The 23,135-nt window shown below is 26.3% G+C and overlaps 1 protein-coding gene across 4 annotated transcripts in view; it reads left to right on the forward strand.

The window, feature by feature from the left end:
• The window catches only part of LOC100205708 (TATA-binding protein-associated factor 172), a 107,761-nt gene that overhangs the window by 32,394 nt on the left and 52,232 nt on the right, over positions 1-23,135 (forward strand). For all 4 annotated transcript variants that reach the window (XM_065803597.1, XM_065803599.1, XM_065803598.1 and 1 more), the window contains exons 12-21: positions 631-771; positions 3,231-3,473; positions 3,556-3,657; positions 9,800-9,934; positions 10,008-10,120; positions 10,206-10,353; positions 13,680-14,011; positions 14,147-14,264; positions 14,408-14,632; positions 17,364-17,462. In XM_065803597.1, coding sequence (XP_065659669.1) covers positions 631-771; positions 3,231-3,473; positions 3,556-3,657; positions 9,800-9,934; positions 10,008-10,120; positions 10,206-10,353; positions 13,680-14,011; positions 14,147-14,264; positions 14,408-14,632; positions 17,364-17,462 — 1,656 coding nt within the window. The remainder of the gene's footprint in view (positions 1-630; positions 772-3,230; positions 3,474-3,555; positions 3,658-9,799; positions 9,935-10,007; positions 10,121-10,205; positions 10,354-13,679; positions 14,012-14,146; positions 14,265-14,407; positions 14,633-17,363; positions 17,463-23,135) is intronic.

A 23,135-nucleotide genomic window follows, 5' to 3' on the forward strand; every position in this document is an offset into this window, starting at 1 on the left:
TCCCATATTTTTTGATATTTTTTTGGAACTCATTTAGATGGCTTAAAATAAGGGACTGTAATTTAAAACTAAAATAGTTATTTACCTTTTGTCTATACAAATAAACTTTTAAAGTTTAATTAAACAAACTATTGAACACAATTCACTTCAACAAGCGATTCACTTAGAAAAACGATTAAAGAAATAAAACAAAAAAATTTAACAAGCTATGCACTTGAATAATATTTCATTGGCAACCATCTGATAACAAATAAAACCATAACAAATATCTGTAATATACAAATGTTGTTCCTATAGAAAGTTACGCATGGTATTCTTATAACAAATGACCAATTAGCATCACAATATAATTACAATTGTAAATAATTGTATATATATATAGAGTGTTTATGCATAATTAAAGACTATCGTTTTTAATGTAAAACTACAATATCGTTTAAGTTTAAAGAATATTAGAAATTAAAATTTTGAATGCTTAAGAAGTTTTAAATTAAAAAAAAAATTTGTTAATAGATATCAGATACATTTAGCAAATATCAGATTCTAATACATGTGAAGAAAACCGCTAATTTTTTGATTTGGTTTTTCTGTTTCAGAAAGCCTAATTGCAAGTATCTTTTATGTTTCTAGGACATGGCTGTTGAACTTTTACCTCAAATATTTCCATGGATTTTAAAAGGACTTCAAGATAAAGATGATGATGTCAGAGCAGTAGCAGCATCTGCATTGCTTCCTGTTAGTGATTTATTTCAAACTCACTTTCCCGAAAAGGTAAAATTTTAACTCAGTTTAATTTTTTAACTCAGTTTAATTTTTTATTGCAAATATTAACTTTTAATTGCTTTTTGATGGTAATTTAATTAACCTTTAATGAGGTGAAATTAAAAAAATAAAAAAAGATGATTTTTAGGTATGAAAAGATTAGCATGATTAATTTAATAATCATCATTATTAAAAATAATCATCATTATTAAAAATAATCATCATTATTAAAAATACTCATCATTATTAAAAATAATCATCCTTATTAAAAATATTTTTTGTGCATAACTTTTTTTTTAATGTGCTTTTTCACTTTTTGTGTTAGTAATATATTTGTGTTAGTGTAAAAATAGATAATATATATTTTTTTACCAATGACTTACAGCGGAGTGCTGCTACATTGACTGAGGGTTTGGCATGAGGCAGCAATCTTTTCTTTCATTATTCTTCATTTTTTTCTTCTTTTTCTGAAAATGCATATTTAATTAAAGTAACAAAAATGTGGTAACGATTTGTTACATAAATATACTATAGTAAAAAATTAATTGTAACATTTTTTGTTCCTTTACACAAAATGCCGTGATTTTAAACAAATATTATAATTAAGTTTTTATTTTATTTAAAGCCTTCACGTAAAATAAAAACTTTTGAAAAGATCAACAATTAAAAGTTATTTATAATGTAACAATTACATTTACAATCCATTTTAAAACCTTACCTCAAGAAAAAAAGCATCATTAAAAGAACCAGTTCAAATATAACAACAGTGTTTCATACAAAAACAAATTAGTAAATTACAAAAGTAGATAATGGAATTATGAATAAAACAATGATGAGCACAATAGAGGGAAACAATATTAGCAGGTTCTAACTTTGTAATGGATTGGATTTATGGTTTCCATGAGAGATCAGTAGGTAAATATAGGATAAGAAAATGCAGTGGACTAAGCAAAAGTGTTGACATTCATCAATATAAGAACATCAAAATTGTTGCGATATTTATAAGCAGTATCAACTGAGTTTTGTTTACTGCTGATCAGTTTACAAGCTGTTACTGAAGAGAGATAGCATTCTTTTAAGTGATCAAAAAGTAACAACTTTTCTGTCAAAAAATATTTATATAGTTCTTTTTTAATCACCTCCCTAAAACTAAGAAGGCCACTACAATTGAAGAGACCTCGATTTTAGACTACTTTATTGTGGTTACAACTCTTTCTCAACTCTTTAACTCTGTAACATGAACCTTGACGAACAAGGTCGCTGTGCAGAGAAAAAAGCTGAGTTATTAGTATATTAGAGTCTCCTTGAAGGTAAGATTATCTTGAAGATCATCATTATAGATGAAAAACAACTTATGACCTAAAATAGAAACATGTGGTATGCCAGAAGTTACCGGAAATGAGTGTTATTTGTCAAAGATAGCTTTGATAACGGGGTTACAAGAGCTAATGGAGAAAACCAGCATGGCATACATTATTGAAAGTGTTTGATATGTCAAGAAAGGCAGCCCTTGTCTTTATGCTTCTGTCCAATCAAGCAGTGGGAGAAGAGAATCTAATTATTGATTATCAGTTGATTGTCAAAGTACATTGTTAGACTCAAGATTGATAATGAAAATTAGTTATTAATTAAATAATAGTAAAAAGATAATTGTTAGATTAAAGTAAAGTTATTTCTCAAGATTTATTAAAATGATGCCATTTTTAGCGTGCAGAAAAATAAGATTCAGTTAAGTACTTGTTATATAGTTCAGGGAATATTGAATTAAGTTTTAAACAACACTATAAAAATGAAAAAAAAACAGGAATGTTGTCTGGGCCATAAACTGTGTAAATTTTAAGTGATTATAATCTTTAGCAATAGATGCCATTGCGATTCGAATGTGTAACAATCGATTAACTAATTTCTCTGGGATGACAAGTATAATGTTATTAATAGTATAGTGTTATTATTAGTATAGTGTTATTGTTTGATATTAATTAGAGAAAATATTTTTGTTTTGCTTTCATTAATTTCTTGCAATGATAAAAAGCTTGTTTCGTGAAAAAGTATGGAAAAAGTGGTTCCTATATTTTTTATAGTTATTTTTTATGCTAAAGTGTTTTTTTTGGCAAATTAAAACAAATTTTAGCGTCTTTCTGATGTACCTTATTGATTGAAATATTGCAGTTTAAGTGTCTTAAAGATTTAATATTTGATTAATATTTAATATGAATTTAAGAATGAGTGATACATTCAAATAAAAAGAGCTTGATTTATCGTCGTTAAAACGTATTATTTTTAAACATTACAGCATATGCAACAATAGCTGTATCACCAATTTGATCAGTTTATATTCAGATCCACTTTATAGTAAAAACTCAAATATTTTGAAGCTGCATTGCAGAATTTTTTAAACTTACATTTTATTTTTTTTACAAATTATTTTAGATTCCAGTTCTTCAAATATAGCTAAAAAAATTTTTTAGGTTCCAGTACTTCTTCAAATTTTATGGGATATACTTCTTGAACTTGATGATTTAACAGCATCAACAAATAGTGTTATGAGTCTACTTTCTTCACTTGTTAAAGTTAAAGAGGAAACAAATGACTTTTTTAGTGGTCATCTAGCTGAGTTTGTTCCAAGATTATGGCCATTTTTAAAGCATAATATTTCCTCAGTTCGTTTGTCATCTTTATCCACATTGAGTATTCTAATATCAAATGCAAAGGTTTAAAATATTTTATTGCATTTTTGAGTGTAACATTCATAAAATTATTTTATCTACTTTTTTTAATATCAATAACAATTAGGATAAAGGTTGGTTACAAAAAATACTAGGCGACTTATTGAAGCAACTTTATATGAGAATTATTCTTGAACTAAATGAAATAATACGTGAAACTGTTTTGGAGGTAATTTTTACATAGTTATATATTTTATTTATAAATTGTTTTAGTTCATATTACATGAAAGCATTTTTTTTTTCAAAAGCTTTTTTGTGAAATACAAATGAATGAATGTGTGTACTTGTATAAAACACCATTGCAGGGTTGTATCTTATGGTCCTCTGTGATACGGGCTGACTCATTTTTACAAAAAGTAACTAAAATCTATAAAAAAACACCAATCAATAGCCTGTGTTCAATAAGAAAACCATATTTAAAACTATTAAGATTTTGTTCCCTGTAACTTTTTTGAAGAAATCTTTAAAAAGCATTTCAAGTAGTTATACACTACATTATATAATTTTACGTATATAATATATTTAACATAGTAAAAAGAAGTTGAATTAAATTAACTTAGAACTTGAATTAAATTAGACATGCATGCAAATCAAAATATTTTATAGTGAGATGTTTTTTAAAACGTTGAAGTCACATTTTAAAGTTTTCAATTCAAACTGTATTTCAAAGTCACTCTATTTAAAAAGCTAATGTATCTTTTTTAAAAAAGTTATAATTGCATTTTAAGTTTTTAACATAAATTATTAATGATGCCAAAACTTTTGTTTGTCATAGTTATAAAATAATTTTTATTTAAATTTTTTTATTTGTCAAACAATAATTATTAATTACAATAATTGGTTAAACATTAATGATGCACGTGGAAATTTTTTTATAAAAAAAAAGAAGTAATTTAAATTAAAAACTGTTTAACTAGCTTAAACTTGTTAAAGTGAGAATAATATTTTATCAATAATTTTTTTTTAATTAAACAGTTTTTCCTCCGCCAATTAGAAAAACTACCAAAAAAAAATTGAAATACTGATAATTATAGCAGACAACTCAAGTAAGACATAAACATTATTTCAGTCATCCTAAGAGTGATCGCAAAAAAAATCGTTGCACTTCGTTGATGATATCATACCGAAATAGCTATCTGATATGACTAAAAGGCACATTTCATTTTCTCGGAAATGGCTTAGTGGCAAAAGATGAAATTTTACTTGTATTAACATAAAATATTTATACTTTTTTCCAAATCTAAAAAATTCCCCCACAAGTGCACATTAAAATTTAGTACAATCACCAAAAATTCAAATATTTCAGAAATACCATGATAATTTTTTTTGTAGCTTGATATCTATGATTTTAAATTATGTCTTGTTTTTTAGTGAAGATGATAATAATGGCCCCGGCTAAACAATAATTCTAGGGGTAATATTAATTAGGCAGAGCTAGGATATTATATATATATATATATATATATATATATATATATATATATATATATATATATATATATATATATATATATATATATATATGTATATATATATGTATGTATATAAGTACATATATATATATATATGTATATATAAATATATATATATAAATATATATATATATATATATATATATGTATGTATATAAGTACATATATATATATATATGTATATATATATATATATATATATATATATATATATATATATATATATATATATATATATATATATATATATATATATATATATATATATATATATATATATATATATATATATATATATGAGTTTTAATAAAATTCTCTAATAAATGATGTCGTTTATCAAAAATTATTTATCAATTAAAAATTTAAGAATTTGTAAATTGTCATTTCGATAGAAGAACAGTATCCTCATAGCGATAAAATACTTATATAAACAGCAGATAAAAATTCTTGAATAATAAAACTTTAACATTTTTCATTTAACAAAAAATGTACAATTTTAAAAATGTTTTATATTACATATACATATCAAATAATATTAACAAGCCTCTCCCCCAACCTCCTTAGTATACACATGGTTTTAAATAGGCAGGGCCTACCATTCCCATCATCTTTACCAAAAAACAAAATATCTAAAATCAGGTAGATAAAGCTAAAAAAATGATTCTCATGGTATTTTTGAAATATTTGTAAGTGCCCCTGCCTCTTTCATAAATACAAAAATTTAGATTTTTTGTTTTTTTGAAATGCTGGGACTGAATTTTCATTTGCACTGGTGCTTAATGGGCCAGGTAGTGGACAAAAGAAAAAAAAATACATTTTCAAAAATTACATTATTATATGCTATTTTATAGCTTAAACATTCAGCTTTAATAAAATGTATATATTTTTGTATAATTATCATGCCGTATGCTTCTTCATGACGTATGCTTCTTCAAGTTGTATGCCTCTATGCTTCCAAGCTGTAAAATAAAAAGTGTTTTTTCCAAATTTTACCAAATTTTTAATTTTATTTGATAATATTTTTTGTGTTTCTAATAAGCATGGAATAGATGTTAATTTTAAAACCTCTATTTTTTTATTGCATAATTTAATAAAATCAAGTATTATCTTTCAAATGAGCTGTTACAACACTATTTTGCATGTAAGTTATGTCAAATAAAACGATTTTAAATGACAGCATATTTGAAGTAGTTTTTTCAGTTAAAGTTTCACTTATATAGTCGAATACTTTTGCGTTCCAAAGTAATCCAGTAATTTGAGACTTGAAATACATTGTTCAATATGTATATTATCAATGTAAATTTGGATAATATTGTGTCTCTGTGAGACACAATATAGTCTTACAAACTTGTTTTAATATTAATACATATTAAAATACCTATTTGTAAAATTTTGTAAAAGAAATTCATATTTTTATATAGTTGAAACCTGAAAAATATTGATATTTTGTTCATTGATGTTCATATTGTGTATTGATGTTCATATATAATACAATTCATATATAATACAATATTTATTCATATATAATACAAGAAAACTTGAACTTAGCTAATCCTAATATTTTGGATGCAGTTGTAAATGGCATAAACTTAGCTGCAAGCAATAACTCGTCTAATTTCATAAAGCATCTTTGGTAAAGGTAGCATATACACAAAAACTCTAAAATTCAATTTGAAGAGAATAATAAACTATGTAACTATGGCTACAAAATTAACTAATATCAGTTTAACTTGTAATTGATAACAAGAATATTCAACTAACTGCTTCCAGTGATAAAGAAAACTCTGCTCATCCAACTGTAGTATCTGGTAGGTCCCAGGTGAATTTTGATACTTTAGGTAGTGAAACAAAAAAAAGAAGATTGATGCCATTAGTTGCATCATAATTATCTTAAGAACTATTATTTGCATTAGGTTGTAGTTTGTGCCGAGATGGTAAAGAAAAAGTACCTAAAGTTGTTTTACAATTATCAGAATATATGAGTTTTGGTTCAAAAAATAATTTTATTATTTTTATATTTTTATATACACAAAAAGGTTTAAGCTTTAGGTTCCTTTTTATATGGATTATGTAGTAGTTTCATGAAATATAAAATAGAGCCCTGGAACTGCATAAAAATACTTAAAATTAGTAATTAGGAATGTTTTAAATTTTTTAAATGCATAAAATAATTTTTAATCAGACTACCACATTATAGTTTATAACATTAGTGCTTTAAGAAAAGTTACTTAAGCTAGTAACTATGCTAAATGAATGGTTGTCAGGCATTTCAGGTGTCATTATCAATCAACAGTAAACAGCGCAAAAATGGTTTAGTGCACTGTCATCAGTGTCCTTTTCAAGGGGTTTAAGTCCTCCCCTTAGCATAATAAATTTTGTATTTTTTTTAATCTTGTCGTATTTATTTATAGCAAAAAAACTTTTAATTGTTAAAATAAAATTTTAAAATTTTTTCGAGCTACAAGCAATTTTTTTTTGCCTCTACAGCAGTACCTTCTGTAGAAGCAGGATGGGCTTATTATATCTCTATCATGACATATGCAAAACAAATTTCTACTAATGTTTTGATATTTTTAGAAATTTGCAGTTTTTTCTCTCCTATTCATTTTTTTTGTTTTTTTTGTTTTGTTATTTCACCTCCCCAAGGCCCAGAAGGCCACTACAGATAAGGGGGCTACTTAATTGTGGTTAACCCTCTCTCAACTCTATAACTCCGAAACACGAACCTTGACGAACAAGGCCGCTGCGCGGAGAAACAAGTTCAGCGCGGTACTACCAGGGACGTGGTGGGGATCAAACTCCCTGTAAAAAAGTCTACTAAAATTAATTTAGTAGTAGACTAATGATAAGTTTTATACATTAGTGTTGTAATTAGTGTTATGATCGTGTTTGTTTGCTGTTGCTCTGTGCTGATTTCTTGAGACCTAAAGTCTAGAATCAAATGACATTCTGTACTTAATGATTTGAATGTTTTTATTTATTTTATTTATTTTTAAAGTGGCATATGTTCTCAAGGATGAGTTTAATACTGGTGTTGGGAATGCTTTGATTACAAATTTTTATAACCATTAATGGTATCATTTTCCAGGAATAGTTGTGTTTTTGTTAGTTGATTTTACTTACTAAATGTCTGTTAAATATTTAATTTAAAGTCAATAGTTTACTTTCCAGTTCTACAACAAAAAATAGTTATATATGGAAAAACCTAATCGAATTTTAACATTAACTGACAGCAAGCTTCCAGAGCTTGTGATGGCTGATTACTGGCTTATATTTATATGTTCAAGAATAGTAAATAAACCAAAGATAGTTCATTTTCATCCCAACTTCTCAAAAATTTAATTATATGGTTATTTTACAATATTTTTAAAGGGCTTAATAGAACTAATGCTAAAGGAAACTCTCTGCTAATAAAAACATCAACTTGATAAAAAACTTTCTTCTCAAAAAATAGCATCAAAGAATACTCTTTGTAGAAAAAAGAGTAAAAAAAAAACAAAACAAAGAAGTCTCAAAAAGTTTTTTCCTGGTCACCCTGAGGACGAATAAGACATTGATATGTCTTACTTGAGTCCTTATGATAATCAGTAGTCTGGTATTTTTTTTTTTTTCTCAGGTGAAAAAACAGAAGAAAAAAAATTTAAATGACTGGCTACTAAAATACAACTAATAAGAACTGTTTAATTAAAATTATTTTAATCAAATTTAAATGTCCAATGTTTAAAACATTGTTATTAAAGTAATTTACTTTATTAAGACTTCTTTTTTTTAGAAAAAAATTTCCTGCATCAACAAAGGTTCAAAGTTATTAATGATTCCTGTGCCCATTCACGTGATTCAAAATGTGACTAATAAAATTAAGAAAATGATAAGAAAATGTAATTTTAACTCTTTTTGAATTGAGAAAAAAGCATAATTTGAAATGTGACTGTAAACTTAAGATTTTTTTGATACATTCTCATTTTGAATTAAAAAGAAAATGTGCTTCAAAATGAACCAACAGCATTTTAACAGAGTAGTAGTTTAAACTTAAAAACATTTTGAATTGCTTGTATGTCTAATTTAACTCAAGTGGGCTTCTTTTTATCATGTTTAATGAAATTATATAATGCACTGTAGTGTGTTCATTTTTAAACGTAGTGCATAATTTACATACATTTTAAAATGTACTTTAAATGCTTGAAATGTTTTTTTTAAATAATCACAAGGAATAAAATCTTCATATGGTTAATAATAAAGACTCTTTTCTAAGTAGAAAATGTCTGGTTGTCCTGCAGGGCTACTGACAGACATTTTTTTCAAAATTAAAGTTGCCCTTTGAGAAAATTAGTCATCCCTTGCTGACGAACGACCTTGAACCTGTAATTGTTTTATTTCAATTTTGTTCAAAAAAAATAAATTTTACAGTCAGCACTTAAAATGATCTGAGACCAAACTTTAGCATATATTTATCTTCTACCTTACTATTCAAAAGAAATTAAGGGTGTAAATTTCATAAAAAAAGTTATTTTGTGTAATTCTGGGACACCCTACTGAATGCTGATGATTGAACACTATCAGAGACAAAACTTTTTGTTTTTATGAACATAACAATGTGAACATTAATGCTAATTATTATGAAAATTATACCCATGAACATTTATCAAACTCTGCTTCTTATTAAATTGAACTCAAAATATAAATAAATTAAATTAAAATTAAAAAAATAAATTCATTGAATGGCAAAAATGCAAACAAATGAAAAAACAGATTAAAAGATCAAAATAGATCAAAACAAATCAAAGCAGAAACTCTTTTGATATCATCTTAACTTTCTATATCATCTGATTTTTTACTTAGGTTTGGGCAGTAGCACTTGACAGTAAGAACTATTCTTGTTCACTTTATAGTTTAACTTTTTTGAGTTTTTCACAATGGGTTGAGCTGCTTGTTATTCCTGTACACAAACCTGTTGATGTATTGCAAGTTGATAAGGTTTGGAAATTTTTTTTAAATAATTGAAAGTAATAATAACAAACAAAATGAATAAAAGTTAATTTTCTATTAGAACAAAGGAAATGATGAATGTAATCAATTTAGCTGTATTGGGTCTGTAAACCCTTGTGTAGATGAATCGGAAAAAGAATCATTGGTTCTTAAAACTAGACTGTGTGCATCTAAGTAAGAATTTTTATTATTATTATTTTTGTTATCAATTTTTTTTATGTTTCATTTATTTATTTTATTTTTATTTGCGTAATTTTAGAGCTTTAGGTATTTTGCTCTCCCATCTAAGTACTGAACAGAATTCTTCTTCTTTACTGTTTTATATTGAGAATCTTCTATTATCTGGATCAGCTACTCAACAAATGTGTGGTTCTTTTGTCTTGCATGAATGGAGAAGAAAAAATGAGGTTATTTTTTATATTTTTTAAATTAATTCATAAACTAAATTCTTACTATTTGTATTAGAGACTTATTCATTTTTATATGCGTGTCTATTCATTTTTATATGCGTGTTTATTCATTCTTATACGCGTATTTATTCATTCTTATATGCATGTTTATTCATTCTTATATGCATGTTTATTCATTCTTATATGTGCTTTAAAAAAGCACAGTTTTTTCATAACAAACTGTTTTTGTTTCCTGGTAAATGAGGTTAAATATACTTAAGACAAAGACTTTTTACATAAAATGATGGTTTATTTAAGGTACAAACTACCTTCTTTTTCTTACTTAATTTAGTATTAGGTCTTTGTTTAATTTTATTATTAAATTTATTGATTGATTAAATTATTATTTATCTAATTATTCATTTATCTAGATTTAAATTTAATTATTTATGATTATTATTAATACACAAATATTTACCCTATGGATGGAAGAGAAAATAGCAGAAAATAGCAACAAAAAAAAAATTCAGTGAAATGCTTGAGCATTTAATTGAATTTTTTTTTATTTATTTATTCGAATTTTCATGCAATATTTTTCTATACAATGTTAAATTCAAAGATATTATTGGCTTAGCATAGGAACAGTCATAAATAGTTATTAAGACTAATTCAAAGTAGCTTCCGTTATTGACCAACATTTTTGCCTACAGAAGTACTACTCAAGCGCTGAGTTGGGGGTGGCGGGATTTGAACCCGTATCGTACAACAGTCCGGGTTTTAACTTTTTGTTTGGCGCTCTAACCAACTGAGCTAGCTAGTCACAAGAAATGAATGAAATGAATCTACAGCAAGCATTTCCAGTTCTCTTAATTTATCTAAGCGCACAGTTTAAAATCTTGTTGTTAAGTTAAGCAGAGGAGAATCTGACGACATGACTGCATTCAAATTGTTTTCTGATAAAAAAACAAGGTAAAAGACCTATAAGCGCTCAAATAAAAAAATATATATTGAATTATGCATACAAGAAAACAATCTTTGAATGCAAGAAGCAATAAAAGAAAATCTTTCTGCAGCAGGCTGCAACATGTCTCAGCCTACTATTTCAAGAAAACTCAAACGGTTGAATTTTTCAAGAAAGCGTGCTGTGCATGTGCCAGAAGAACGAAACTCAACATGAGTTATTGATGCACAATATGCATTTATAAGAGAAATTAACGGAATTTCAAATGCAAAACTTATTTATTTGGATGAAACTGGATTTAATGTGCACACCAACAGCATATATGATTATTCATTAAGAGGTGGGCTAGCAATTTTACAGTCGTCTGCAAATCGTGGCAAGAATGTTAGTTTGATTTGTTCTGTTTTAACAATGGGAGTACTGGCTTATGAAATAAAAACTCAAGGCTGGAATGCTGATTTATTTTGAAATTTCATTACTACAATGGCACCTGCAATTAGGAATGCAGATGTGGAAGTGCCGGTGCTTGTTATGGACAATTGTAAATACCACTGGAGTCTTTCTGTTAGGCAAACACTAGCCGCTCATGGCATAGCTGTTAAGTATCTGCCAGCATACATGCCACAGCTTAATTTATACTAATTTAGGGTACTGTGAGGGCTTTTTATTAAAACCATATAGAATAGAGTTGGCATTTTTGCAGGAAAATTGTATATTTATATACTCTTAAGTAAATTTGCAATATATATATATACATATATATATATATATATATATACATATATATATATATATATACATATATATATATATAAACATATATATATATATATATATACATATATATATATATATATACATATATATATATATATATATATATATATATATATTTTATATATATATATATATATATATATATATATATATATATATATATATATATATATATATATATGCCGAATTTGAGTAATTGACAGCTTTTTTGCTGTTTTGATATATTTTGACTGACTGTTAGGGAGAACATGCATTGACTTATAGTAAGGGTTTGGGCAGGCAGTTTTTTTGTTTTTGGCTTTTTATTTATGACTATATTTTGTTCATTGCCAATAGTTTGACATCTAAATGTTTGATATCTAAATTGTTTGTGGTAAAAAAACGGCTCTTAACGACTCTTTATGTTTAAAGAAGGCAATATTAAGTACACTTTATGTTGAAACCATTAAATTTAATTGAGAAAACAGATTAAATGTATCGTTATTTATAAACCACAAAAACGCAAATTAAAATAGACTGGATTGTTTTTTAAACCTTCAGAATGTTTTCATTTTTTTTAATAAAAACAAAAACATTCTAAATTTTTTTATTTTTATTTTGTTACTGTTTACATTCATCAACTGACAAATAGGTAGATCATGTGAGGAGTGTTGCTACCTCAACTGACAAATAGGTAAAACATGTGAGAAGTGTTGCTGCATTGACTGACAAATAGATGGAACATGCGAGGAGTGCTGTTACATTGACTGAGAGTTTTGGTTTGGGCAGGCAATCTATTAATTAAAATTTTTTTAAAAATTCCCGTATTCTAAAATAATTTTTTTTTTTAAACATAGTTTACATTTTAAGGTAAAAATTAAAGACAGACAAGTTTAATTAATAATAATAATAAAATAACAATAATAAAAGTAAAAATTAAAGACAGACAAGTAAGAAATATATAAACTTATTTATGTAATATATTGTGTATATATTTATGTATATATAAATCAAAAATTAGTATTTAGTTGTATTTTAAGTTTTATATATTAAATAAATTGTCAAGGACTACAAGAAATGTCATTAAAACAATATATATATATATATATATATATATATATATATATATACATATATATATATATATACATATACATATACATATACATATACATATACATATACATATACATATATATATATATATATATATATATATATATATATATATATATATATATATATATATATATATATATATATATATATATATATATATATATATATATATATAATATATATATATATGAATACTTAGTATAGAAGACTATACTTAGTATAGTATAGTGTAGAAAACTTTTTAAAGTTGTTTTAATATATATATATATATATATATATATATATATATATATATATATATATACATATATATATATATATGTATATTTCAAAAAATATATATATATTTTTTGAAATTTATATATATATATTTCAAAAAAGTATATATATATATATTTTTTTTTTGAAATTTATATATATATATATATATATATATATACATATATATATATATATTTTTTTTTTTTTAAAAAAAATTATATATATTTTTGAAATTTTGTTTTTCCAGAATGCAATGCTAACAAATTCACTAAGTTTGCGGCTTAATGCAATTCTTACAGAACAAATAATATATGAAGAACTTATATTTCACCATCAACGTTTACAATCTGATACACAATCACTTGTATACTTTTTCAGTGAACATGGTATAGACATATCTTGTGGAATACCAGTAGGATCATTTAACCTTGATACTGCAACTGATATTGGAACAGTTCAGTTTCAAAAAGAAGTTGTAAAACTTTCTCCTAAGTTTGCAAAGTTAGCAAATTCCAAACAACGAACATTAATTATAACTATATCAAATATGAAAGCAGAGTTTATGAAACTTCATACAAGGTTTTACTTTTTTTTTATTGATGTTTTTTTTATTGTCTTATTTATAAAGCTTCATACAAGGTTTTACTATGTTTTTATTGATTTTCTTTTTTTGTCTAATTTTTTGAATTAATTAAATTAGTATTACTATTCTAGAGTTCAGGCAAGTGTAGCTGCAACTTTAATTGCATTCAATAAACTAACTGATAAATTAAATCCTGTTATACGACCAATTATGGATTCAATAAAACAGGAGGATGAAGTCCAATTACAGGTTTGAGCTTTTAATGTTTTAAATAAATTAGTAGTTTAATATTAAATTTTTTTTTTTTTTAAATAATTTTTTTTTTTTAAAGAATATGAGTTTTATTAGTTTAATTTCATTGGTAAAAATTTTATTTAAAACTTTTATTTTAGAAAAGAATGGCCATTGCTCTTTCTCAACTTTTAACTTTATGCATTGATAAAACCCCATGCCCAAATAAAAAAATTCTTAAAAATCTATTTACATTTGCATGCAGTGATTCAAGTCGAACACCTCCTATTTTACTAGATGAAAGCTTTAGTTATACTGCTGATGATGGTCGTCAAATAATTTGTAACTCGTCTGTTGGTATTCTCACTTTACAACAAAAACAAAAGGTATAACAAAGAATTAATCATTTATTGAGCAAAGAATTTGACATAGTTGACTTGGTGAGCATGAGCAAATAATATTAATGTAATAGTATTTAATAATTTATATTTACCAAAGCCATTTAACAATTTGTGTTTAACAAAAGTAATATTTATGCAATAATAAAGGTACATACAATAAAGGTACATAGCAGATTATTTTGTAAGAATCAATATACCGCTTGGTTTTAATACATATTTATATAAGATTTTATAAGATTCAATATACAGCTTGCTTTTAATACATTTTTATGTATCCTAATTATTTTAAATAAAAATAAAGTTATAGTTACTTAATTATATTATATAATTAAAAAAAAAAAAAAAATTAGAAATACTTTTTAATAGAGCAGGTCAATTTTTTTATATACTTAACTAAAGTGAAAAATATTTTTTTGTGTAATTACACATTGTAATGGGTCCTAGAAGTTGTTCCTATTCCAAGAAACAAGTCTTTTAAATTTCATAGTGATTTAAAACGTTTTAGCAATCCCAACTTTATTTTTAAGAAACCACTCAAACCAGCATAACTTCTATTTTAGTCTTTTTCTTTAACATTATACAAAACAAACTGTTTTTGATATTTATGAAAAAATTTTTTTTTTTTTTTTTTGAGGATTCAGTCTTACTTGCTTGATTTTTGCCTGATTATCAACATTCCAGATCTTGTATGTATGGGAGATAATAACCAGGGCAAAAAAAAGTTTCTATTTAAGGCATTAGTTCTTGTTTTAAATTCTTTTTTGTTATTGTTTGTTATTGTTACTAAGTAAAAGATTTTAAGATTGTATTAAGAGGTACGAAATTATGAGCATTTATAGATTTATGTTATCAAAAATAATTTTTCTTGAATGAATATACATTAGTTTGCATTTAGTTGTTTTTTCTCATTGTTTTCATCTTTTCATGTTTTAGCTAACAAGATGACAAATTACTAAAATAACTAGGTGATACTGAAATAACTGGTTATTTTAGAACCATTGGTTATTTTAACACAGCGAAATATATATTTATACAGAAATAACATAATAGTACTGAAATAACCAGTTGTTATTTAAGTACAAATGCTGGTTATTTCAGTGCACTATAAAATACTGGAATAACCTTTTAAATAACTATTACAAATGACCTGTTTATGTCATTATCCAAAAAAGCCTTTTTTTCAGCTATTATTAACTGCTGCTTTCTTTATCATTGTCAGAAATTAATGAAGTATTTAACATATTTGTTTTATTAACTTTTCCGATGTAATCAATGTAAGTGAAAACAGGCTTGAAACAGTGGGCAGACATGAGACATTGTCTGACACTTATCCGGCATAAAACATTAACTCTATCAGTAATTTTGTTTGAATAATTATTCACAATGTGAAAATGGCTTTTTTTTTGTGGTTTCATTGGTTATGTTTGAAAAACCAAAATGAATTGCAGACAAATTTAACAAAAAGAAGTTTCTAGAATTTATAACCTTGAACTAGTATTATGCATTTTTTTTTTCTTTTTTACTACCAACAGCCAGGCAACCATTGTTTAAGTTGGGAGTTACTAGGAAGTATAAGGAATTTCTAGGAAGTTAGATTTAAAGAGCAAGAACGCATAACAGAAAGCCTTGAAAGCTGGAAATTATGTGGGTCAGTAAAGCATAACAGAAAGCCTTCAAAGCTGCAAATTATGTGGGCTAGTAATACATTAAGACATTAGAGAATTTCAGGACAATAATGTTTGAGGAAAAAATTTAGATTAAAAAATTTAAAGTAAATAAGAGTTTGCTGATAGGCAGAACAAAAGATTTGAGAAAATTTTTAAGCAGCAAAACAATTGAGCAGTGACCATGGTAGTATTTAATGATAAGAGATGCAACCTTTACAACATTGTTGATAAGAGATGTAGCCTTTACAACATTGTGCATGAGGCTCAAACTTATATGCTAGAGCAGGAGTAGCTACATTTATGTGTTATTTGCACCTTGTCTAAAAGAGAAAGGCCATTATTAGAAGATCTAGTCAGAATATAACAACAGTATTTCATACAAGAAAGGATAAGAGATTAATAGAGGTAGAGGATGGCATCAGGATTTATAAAATGGCAAGCACAATAAAAAAGGCAGATGTTTGCTTTGTAATACATCTGAGGTTTTCAATGAAAAGCCAGTAGTGAAAGATAATTCAAGATGATATAGAGTAGAGATATAGAGACTCAATAAGAGTCTTGTTATTCATTGATTTATAAAATTGACTTATGCTGACTCATTTTACATAACAAAACCATTATTAGCCTCTTTTTTAAAAAAGAGTAAAAGTACAAAATGGAACTTAAAGTTGGGATCTCTAAATTTATTTCAATTAAACTATTTTTTTCAACTAATGTCTATAATTAGTTGACTACTATATAGACACTTGTCAACTAGTGTCTATACAGTAGTTAATTTTTTCAATTAGTGTCTATATGCTAGTTAACTTTTTCAACTAGTGACTATAACTAGTTGGCTACTTTATAGACACTAGCAAACTGTTTGTTACTTGTGTTTATAAACAGCTATTAAAATATTAAAAAAATTTCACCTTAATCTAATATTGAAGACATAAGCGTTAATGTATTAGGTCTATATTAGCAATACCAATTTAATGATTTATGAAAATAATACCAATTTAATAATTTATGAAAATAAATTCTAATAAATAAGTAAAAAACTTTTATAGTTAGCTGAAAAAGAACTTTTGAGCAAACGGGTTCGTCTCTCAAGAAGTAATTCACAACAAGCTAAAGAGCATGATTTTCAAGCTGAGGAGCTAAAAGAGGTAAAAAATCCCAAGATTTTTGATAAATTCTTTTCAAGGTTAATAATATTGTGTGTGTATTTGTGTTGAAAATAAAATTATATGATTTTTACAACCACTAGTTTCATGCTATTCACAATCATAAGGTAAAATAGTTTTTTTTTCACAATCATAAGGTAAAATAGTTTTTTTTTCACAATCATAAGGTAAAAGGTTTTTTTTTCACAATCATAAGGTAAAAGGTTTTTTTTTCACAATCATTAGGTAAAAGGTTTTTTTTCACAATCATAAGGTAAAATAGTTTTTTTTTCACAATCATTAGGTAAAAGGTTTTTTTTTCACAATCATAAGGTAAAATAGTTTTTTTTTCACAATCATTAGGTAAAAGGTTTTTTTTTCACAATCATAAGGTAAAATAGTTTTTTTTTCACAATCATTAGGTAAAAGGTTTTTTTTTCCCAATAGTTATGAAAAGAAACTGTTGTTTCTTTTCATAACTATTGGGAAAAAATTGTTATGTTGCAATGCTATGTTGATTGTTCTGTTACGTAACGTTATGCACATGTTGATTTTTCTACTTAATTTAATCTTTGAGTTTGTGATTACTTAATAAAAACCATTTTGAACAAAATTAATGTAAATTAATTTCATTACAGCATTTAGAAGTTAGCAGGCCTTGTTTTAAAGCGTTATGCATAAAGCGATTTATGTAAGTCTTTAGTGATTTTACGTAAGCAGTAAGCGGTTTTGGTTAAGCGTTTTTTTATCATTTTTTAACTTTTAAATTATTCTAAAAGTAGTAAGATAAAAGATGTAATTAATTTAAAAAAAAACGCATAAACTTTTGAATGACGTTTACGTAAAAATATTTGTTACCAAAGTTTGAATGACAATTATGTTAGATATAAGCGCTATTTACTAATCAAAGAAACTCAAATAAAATTAAAAATTTATTTTTATTTTGTTTTTATTTTAATTGTAATGATTGATTTTTTCGCTTGAAAAGCTCTAATACTTTGAGTTTGAAGCAAAGATAATTTTTATATAATTCTGATAAAAAATGTATGATTTAATTTAAAACTATTTTAATAAAAATATATAATTTTATTCTGATAACAAAAAATATATATAATTTAATTTTGATATAAAAAATATATAATTTAATTTTGATTTAAATAATATATTTAAGTTTATTAAAATTAAAGGTAATGCTTGGGTTTAACTTAACTGTCAAATTTATTTAAAAATGTTATTAAATATTATTTAATATTAAATTTTATTTATTCTTAAAAAAAAATTAGCTCATTTTTATTGCAATTGTTTTTTCAGTTTTTCTTCCTAAACATTTTTTTTTTTTACTCAAAATTAAATTTTGAATAAAACGCTGCATAAAAAAGTTGCACAAAACGTAAGTTAAATCGCAGCATTTATTTTTTTAATAAACTATACATACAGCGATATAATTTTAATAAATGATTTTTAGAAAAATAATCTTTGCTTTCACAAACAAAATTGTTAAAAAAAATAATAAACTTTTAATAAATAAAGTCAATAAATCAACGTAATTTTTGTAATTTGTTATTTGCTAATTTTTTTAATTTGTTATTTGCTAATTTTTTAAAAATAAAATATCATTACAAATTTAGACAATTAGAAATTTAGGAAATAATCTTTTAAAAAATCAAAAAATTTAACATATTTTAATTCATTCATGTAAATGTCGAGAAAAGAAAGAAATTTGTTAATATCAAACATTTTTAAAAATGTAATATTAAATTTTATTATTAAGTATAAAAAATAAAATAAACATTTACTTATAGTATTAATAAAAAAGTTAATTAACGTTTAACTCGCTTTGCAGTAATTATTTTTTTTGCAGTAATTTAAAAAAGTTAATGTCTTTAAAAAATAAAAAAATTAAGAGAATTTTATGATGTCAAATTCACATATGGCTATTGCGTTAAGCATTTTTTATTTATTATAAGGCTTCAGTTATCTTAGTTGGATGAACCATTTTAACTTCTGTGTTTCTTCAGATTTTTCTTTTGTTTCCCATAAACATGGAATCTACTTGACTCAATGCATGGGTTTTGCTTGTGTCTTTGTTTTAATGACTAGGCAACTCATTCGATTATCTCCTAATGAGGGTACAGCTCGAAAACTCAGTTTTATGTTTCTGAGGCCGACTGGTAGTCAGGCTTCCCAAACTCGGTAGCTAACAGAGAGGCTGATTCCATCAACAGCTGTAAAATATCTAAGTACTAACAGTGCCAAGTTGCGCATGAATGGTGTCCCTATTTGTACTTTTGGTTTTATTGCCAAGGCCACATATGGAGCACTTTGTTACGGCTTAGGGTTTATTAATTAGTAATGAGGCAATTGCTTGGATTATTAGATAGTGTACTGAGTACTATCTATACTTTGAGTCAAGTTCTTCAATCTAATTTAAAATAAATAAAGTACCAAAAACTATAAAACACAAAAAACCATCATCACTACCAAGTTCTCTTTTACTAATATTTGTGGTCTTAGAAGTAACTTTTCTTCTGTTGAGTCTTATCTCTTGCAAAGTTCGCCAGACCTACTTGATCTTTGTGAGACTTTGATTTTGAGTTCAGCTTTCTCATTTTGTGATCTTGGTTTTAATGTTTATCTTCCTTTAATGTTAATGGTTATCTTCCTTTAATTCGTAAAAACTCTAATAATTAACATGCTTAGCCTGGGCATTAACATTTGTAGGTATTCCCTCATTTGTCAGGAAACTAGGTATGAATCCACCGACTATTCTTTTATGTGCTTTCATTTATCACCACTTCACTCTATCACCTTTTTCTTTGTTCTATATTGCTCTCCTTCATCTCAAGACTGCACTCTTTTTGATGTTATTTCTGATCAAATTCATTAAGCCATCAGCCAATATTGTTGTTGTTGGTAATTTTCTCATCACACTGAATGGCTTGGCTCTATTGTCAATGACTCTGCAGGTGTTAAAACCCAAAACTTTTGCCTTTCTCAATCTCTAACTCAAATAGTCAACTTTCAAACTCGCTTTCTAGTCAATCTGAATCATTTACCTTCTCTACTGGACTTATGTCTTGTTTCTGATTCTAGTCAGTGCACCTTTAGGTGCTTTTGATCACAATTTGATCAGAAGCACCTAAGGTGCTTCTGATCAAACTGTGATCAGATTTAAAACTATTATCACATTCTTCTACATCATCATAATCCCCCTATCATCCTATCTCTTACAACTACCTTAAAGCTGACTGGGACTTTTTTTGTGATTTTCTTTGTGATGGCCCTTGGTTAGAAATCTTTCGTCTTCCTGCTGACAAATGTGCTTCTTACATAACTTCTTGGATTTAGACTGGCATGGAATCTTTTATTCCCTCTCCTCAATCCCAAGTCAAGCCTAACTCTTCTCTGTGGTTTTCCTCACAATATGCTGCTGCAATTTTCAATTGAAACCATTACTTCCATATCTATGAGCAAAACAATTCTCCAGAAAACAAATGGTTTTTAGCAATAATAAACACAGTTTATTATTGTGTTTATTATTGCTAAAAACCATTGTACAAAGGTTTTGTCTAATGCCAAAGCCCACTATTCTCAGGTCATAAAATCTAGTATTTCATCTCAAAAATGAGGCTTCTGGAGAATCTTTAACAGTATCAATAATAAGGTCAAATCTGTTATTCCACCTCTCTTGTATAGTTTAGATTTTGTAACCTCACATTAGCAAAGCTGAATTGTTTGCTATAAACTTTTCATCAATAATATCTCTTGATTCCACTAGCTGCATTTTACCTTATATAGCCGTCAAACAGGTTGATTCATTGCTTGACACTTGTATCACTCCAGCTTCTGTATCTAAAGTAATTTCCTGCTAAGACTACAGGAAATCACTTTAGATACTACTGTATGCAGGAAAGCAGGAAATCACTTTAGACACTACTGTATCTAAAGTGATTTCCTGCTAAGACTGCTTGTGGTCTGGACAACGTACCTGTTATATTCTTGCAAAAGTGTTTTCCGGAGCTGTCGTCTATACTTTCAAAACAATTTAACAAGTGCTTATCAGTGGCTTGTTTCCCAGTCTGCTGGAAAGTGGCATCTGTTATCCCTATTTTCAAAGATTCTGGTAAGCGATCTGATTCATCTAACTACTATTCCATTAATCTTTTTCCTATCTAAAACAAGGTTTTTCAATCTTTAATTAACAAACACTTAATCTCTCATTATGAATCTAATAGCTTACTTTCTGATCAACAATATGGATTTCGATCTTCTCATTCTACAGCTGATTTGCTAACAGTAATAAACAATAGGTTTTATTGTATATTAGATAGAGGTGGAGAGGTTAAGGCTATTGCTCTTGACATTTCTAAAGCTTTTGATAAAGTTTGGCATGCTGGTCTTCTACATAAGCTTTCTTCTTTATGTGTATCTTGTAATATCTTTAACATTATTGAATCTTTTTTTTCCAATTGTAGTATAAAAAATGTCCTTAATGGACAGCACTCTTCTTTATATCCAGTAACTTCTTAATGTTCTATCTTTGACTCTATACTCTTTTTAATTTACATTAACGATCTTCCAGATATTCTTTCATCTAAGGTGCCTTTTTTGCTGATGGTACTACCATTTATTCTTGTCTTGATAAGAAGCCAACACTCTCTGATCGCTAGGAGGGGGCATTCAAGCTTGAAAAGGATCTCACTTTTGCTACAGCATGGAGCTCACAATAGTTGTTGAGCTTTAATTCAGATAATACCCACTTTTTTTCAACCAATCATTATCGTAATAATTTACATCTTCCTATATTTATGAACAGTAATGTACTCGATGTGTCATCTACCCTTCATCTTCTAGGTTTAACTCTTACTTCTGATCTTTCTTGGAAACCGTATATCAAATCCATTGCTAAATTAGCATCTGCTAAGGTTGCATCTTTTTATCATGCTTGACACTTTCTTACTCTGGATTCTTTATGTTTATAAATATCAAATCTGATCTTGTATGGAATACTGTTGCCATATCTGGGCCGGATATTCCGATTCTAGGCAAGGTGAAAAATGCATTGTAAACATAATTGGACTTGCTCTTGCAGCCAATCTCCAACCATTATCATATCATCATAGTGTTGATTCTCTTTCTCTTTTCTACAAATACTTTAACGGGCACTGCTCTAAAGAGCTAGCGTCTCTTGCCTTTTGAAATTCATTCTCCTGTTACTTGTTGTTCAATTAAGTCTCCTTTTTCTGTGACTGTTCTTAGGTGCTCCAAAAACTCTTATTTGTCTAGTTTTTTTCCCTTAACATCAGTTCTTTAGAATTCGCTTGCTTCTTTTTGCTTTTCTTATTCATATAATTTGCATACTTTTAAGTCGTCTGTCGATCGTTATCTTGCTACATTAACTTCATCTTTACTTTATAAACTTTATATTTCAGTAACTTCCAATTCTAATAGTGGTTGCTTAAAGCCTTGTTGGATGTGAAGATGGTAAAAAAATAAAAAATGTTTTGAGAGTGTGGTTGGATTTGAAAGTTTTTTATTTTTAAATGACAGTTTATGATATACCCCTCTCTTTTTCAAACACCCTCTGTCAACCAATGTATGCTTTTTATGATTTTTGAAATGTTTGAGCTACTGTAAATAACTTTTGCAATGTTTTGATTGAATAAAAATTGGGAA

This window comes from Hydra vulgaris, chromosome 08, assembly GCF_038396675.1.
Source record: "Hydra vulgaris chromosome 08, alternate assembly HydraT2T_AEP".
NCBI lineage: Eukaryota > Metazoa > Cnidaria > Hydrozoa > Anthoathecata > Hydridae > Hydra > Hydra vulgaris.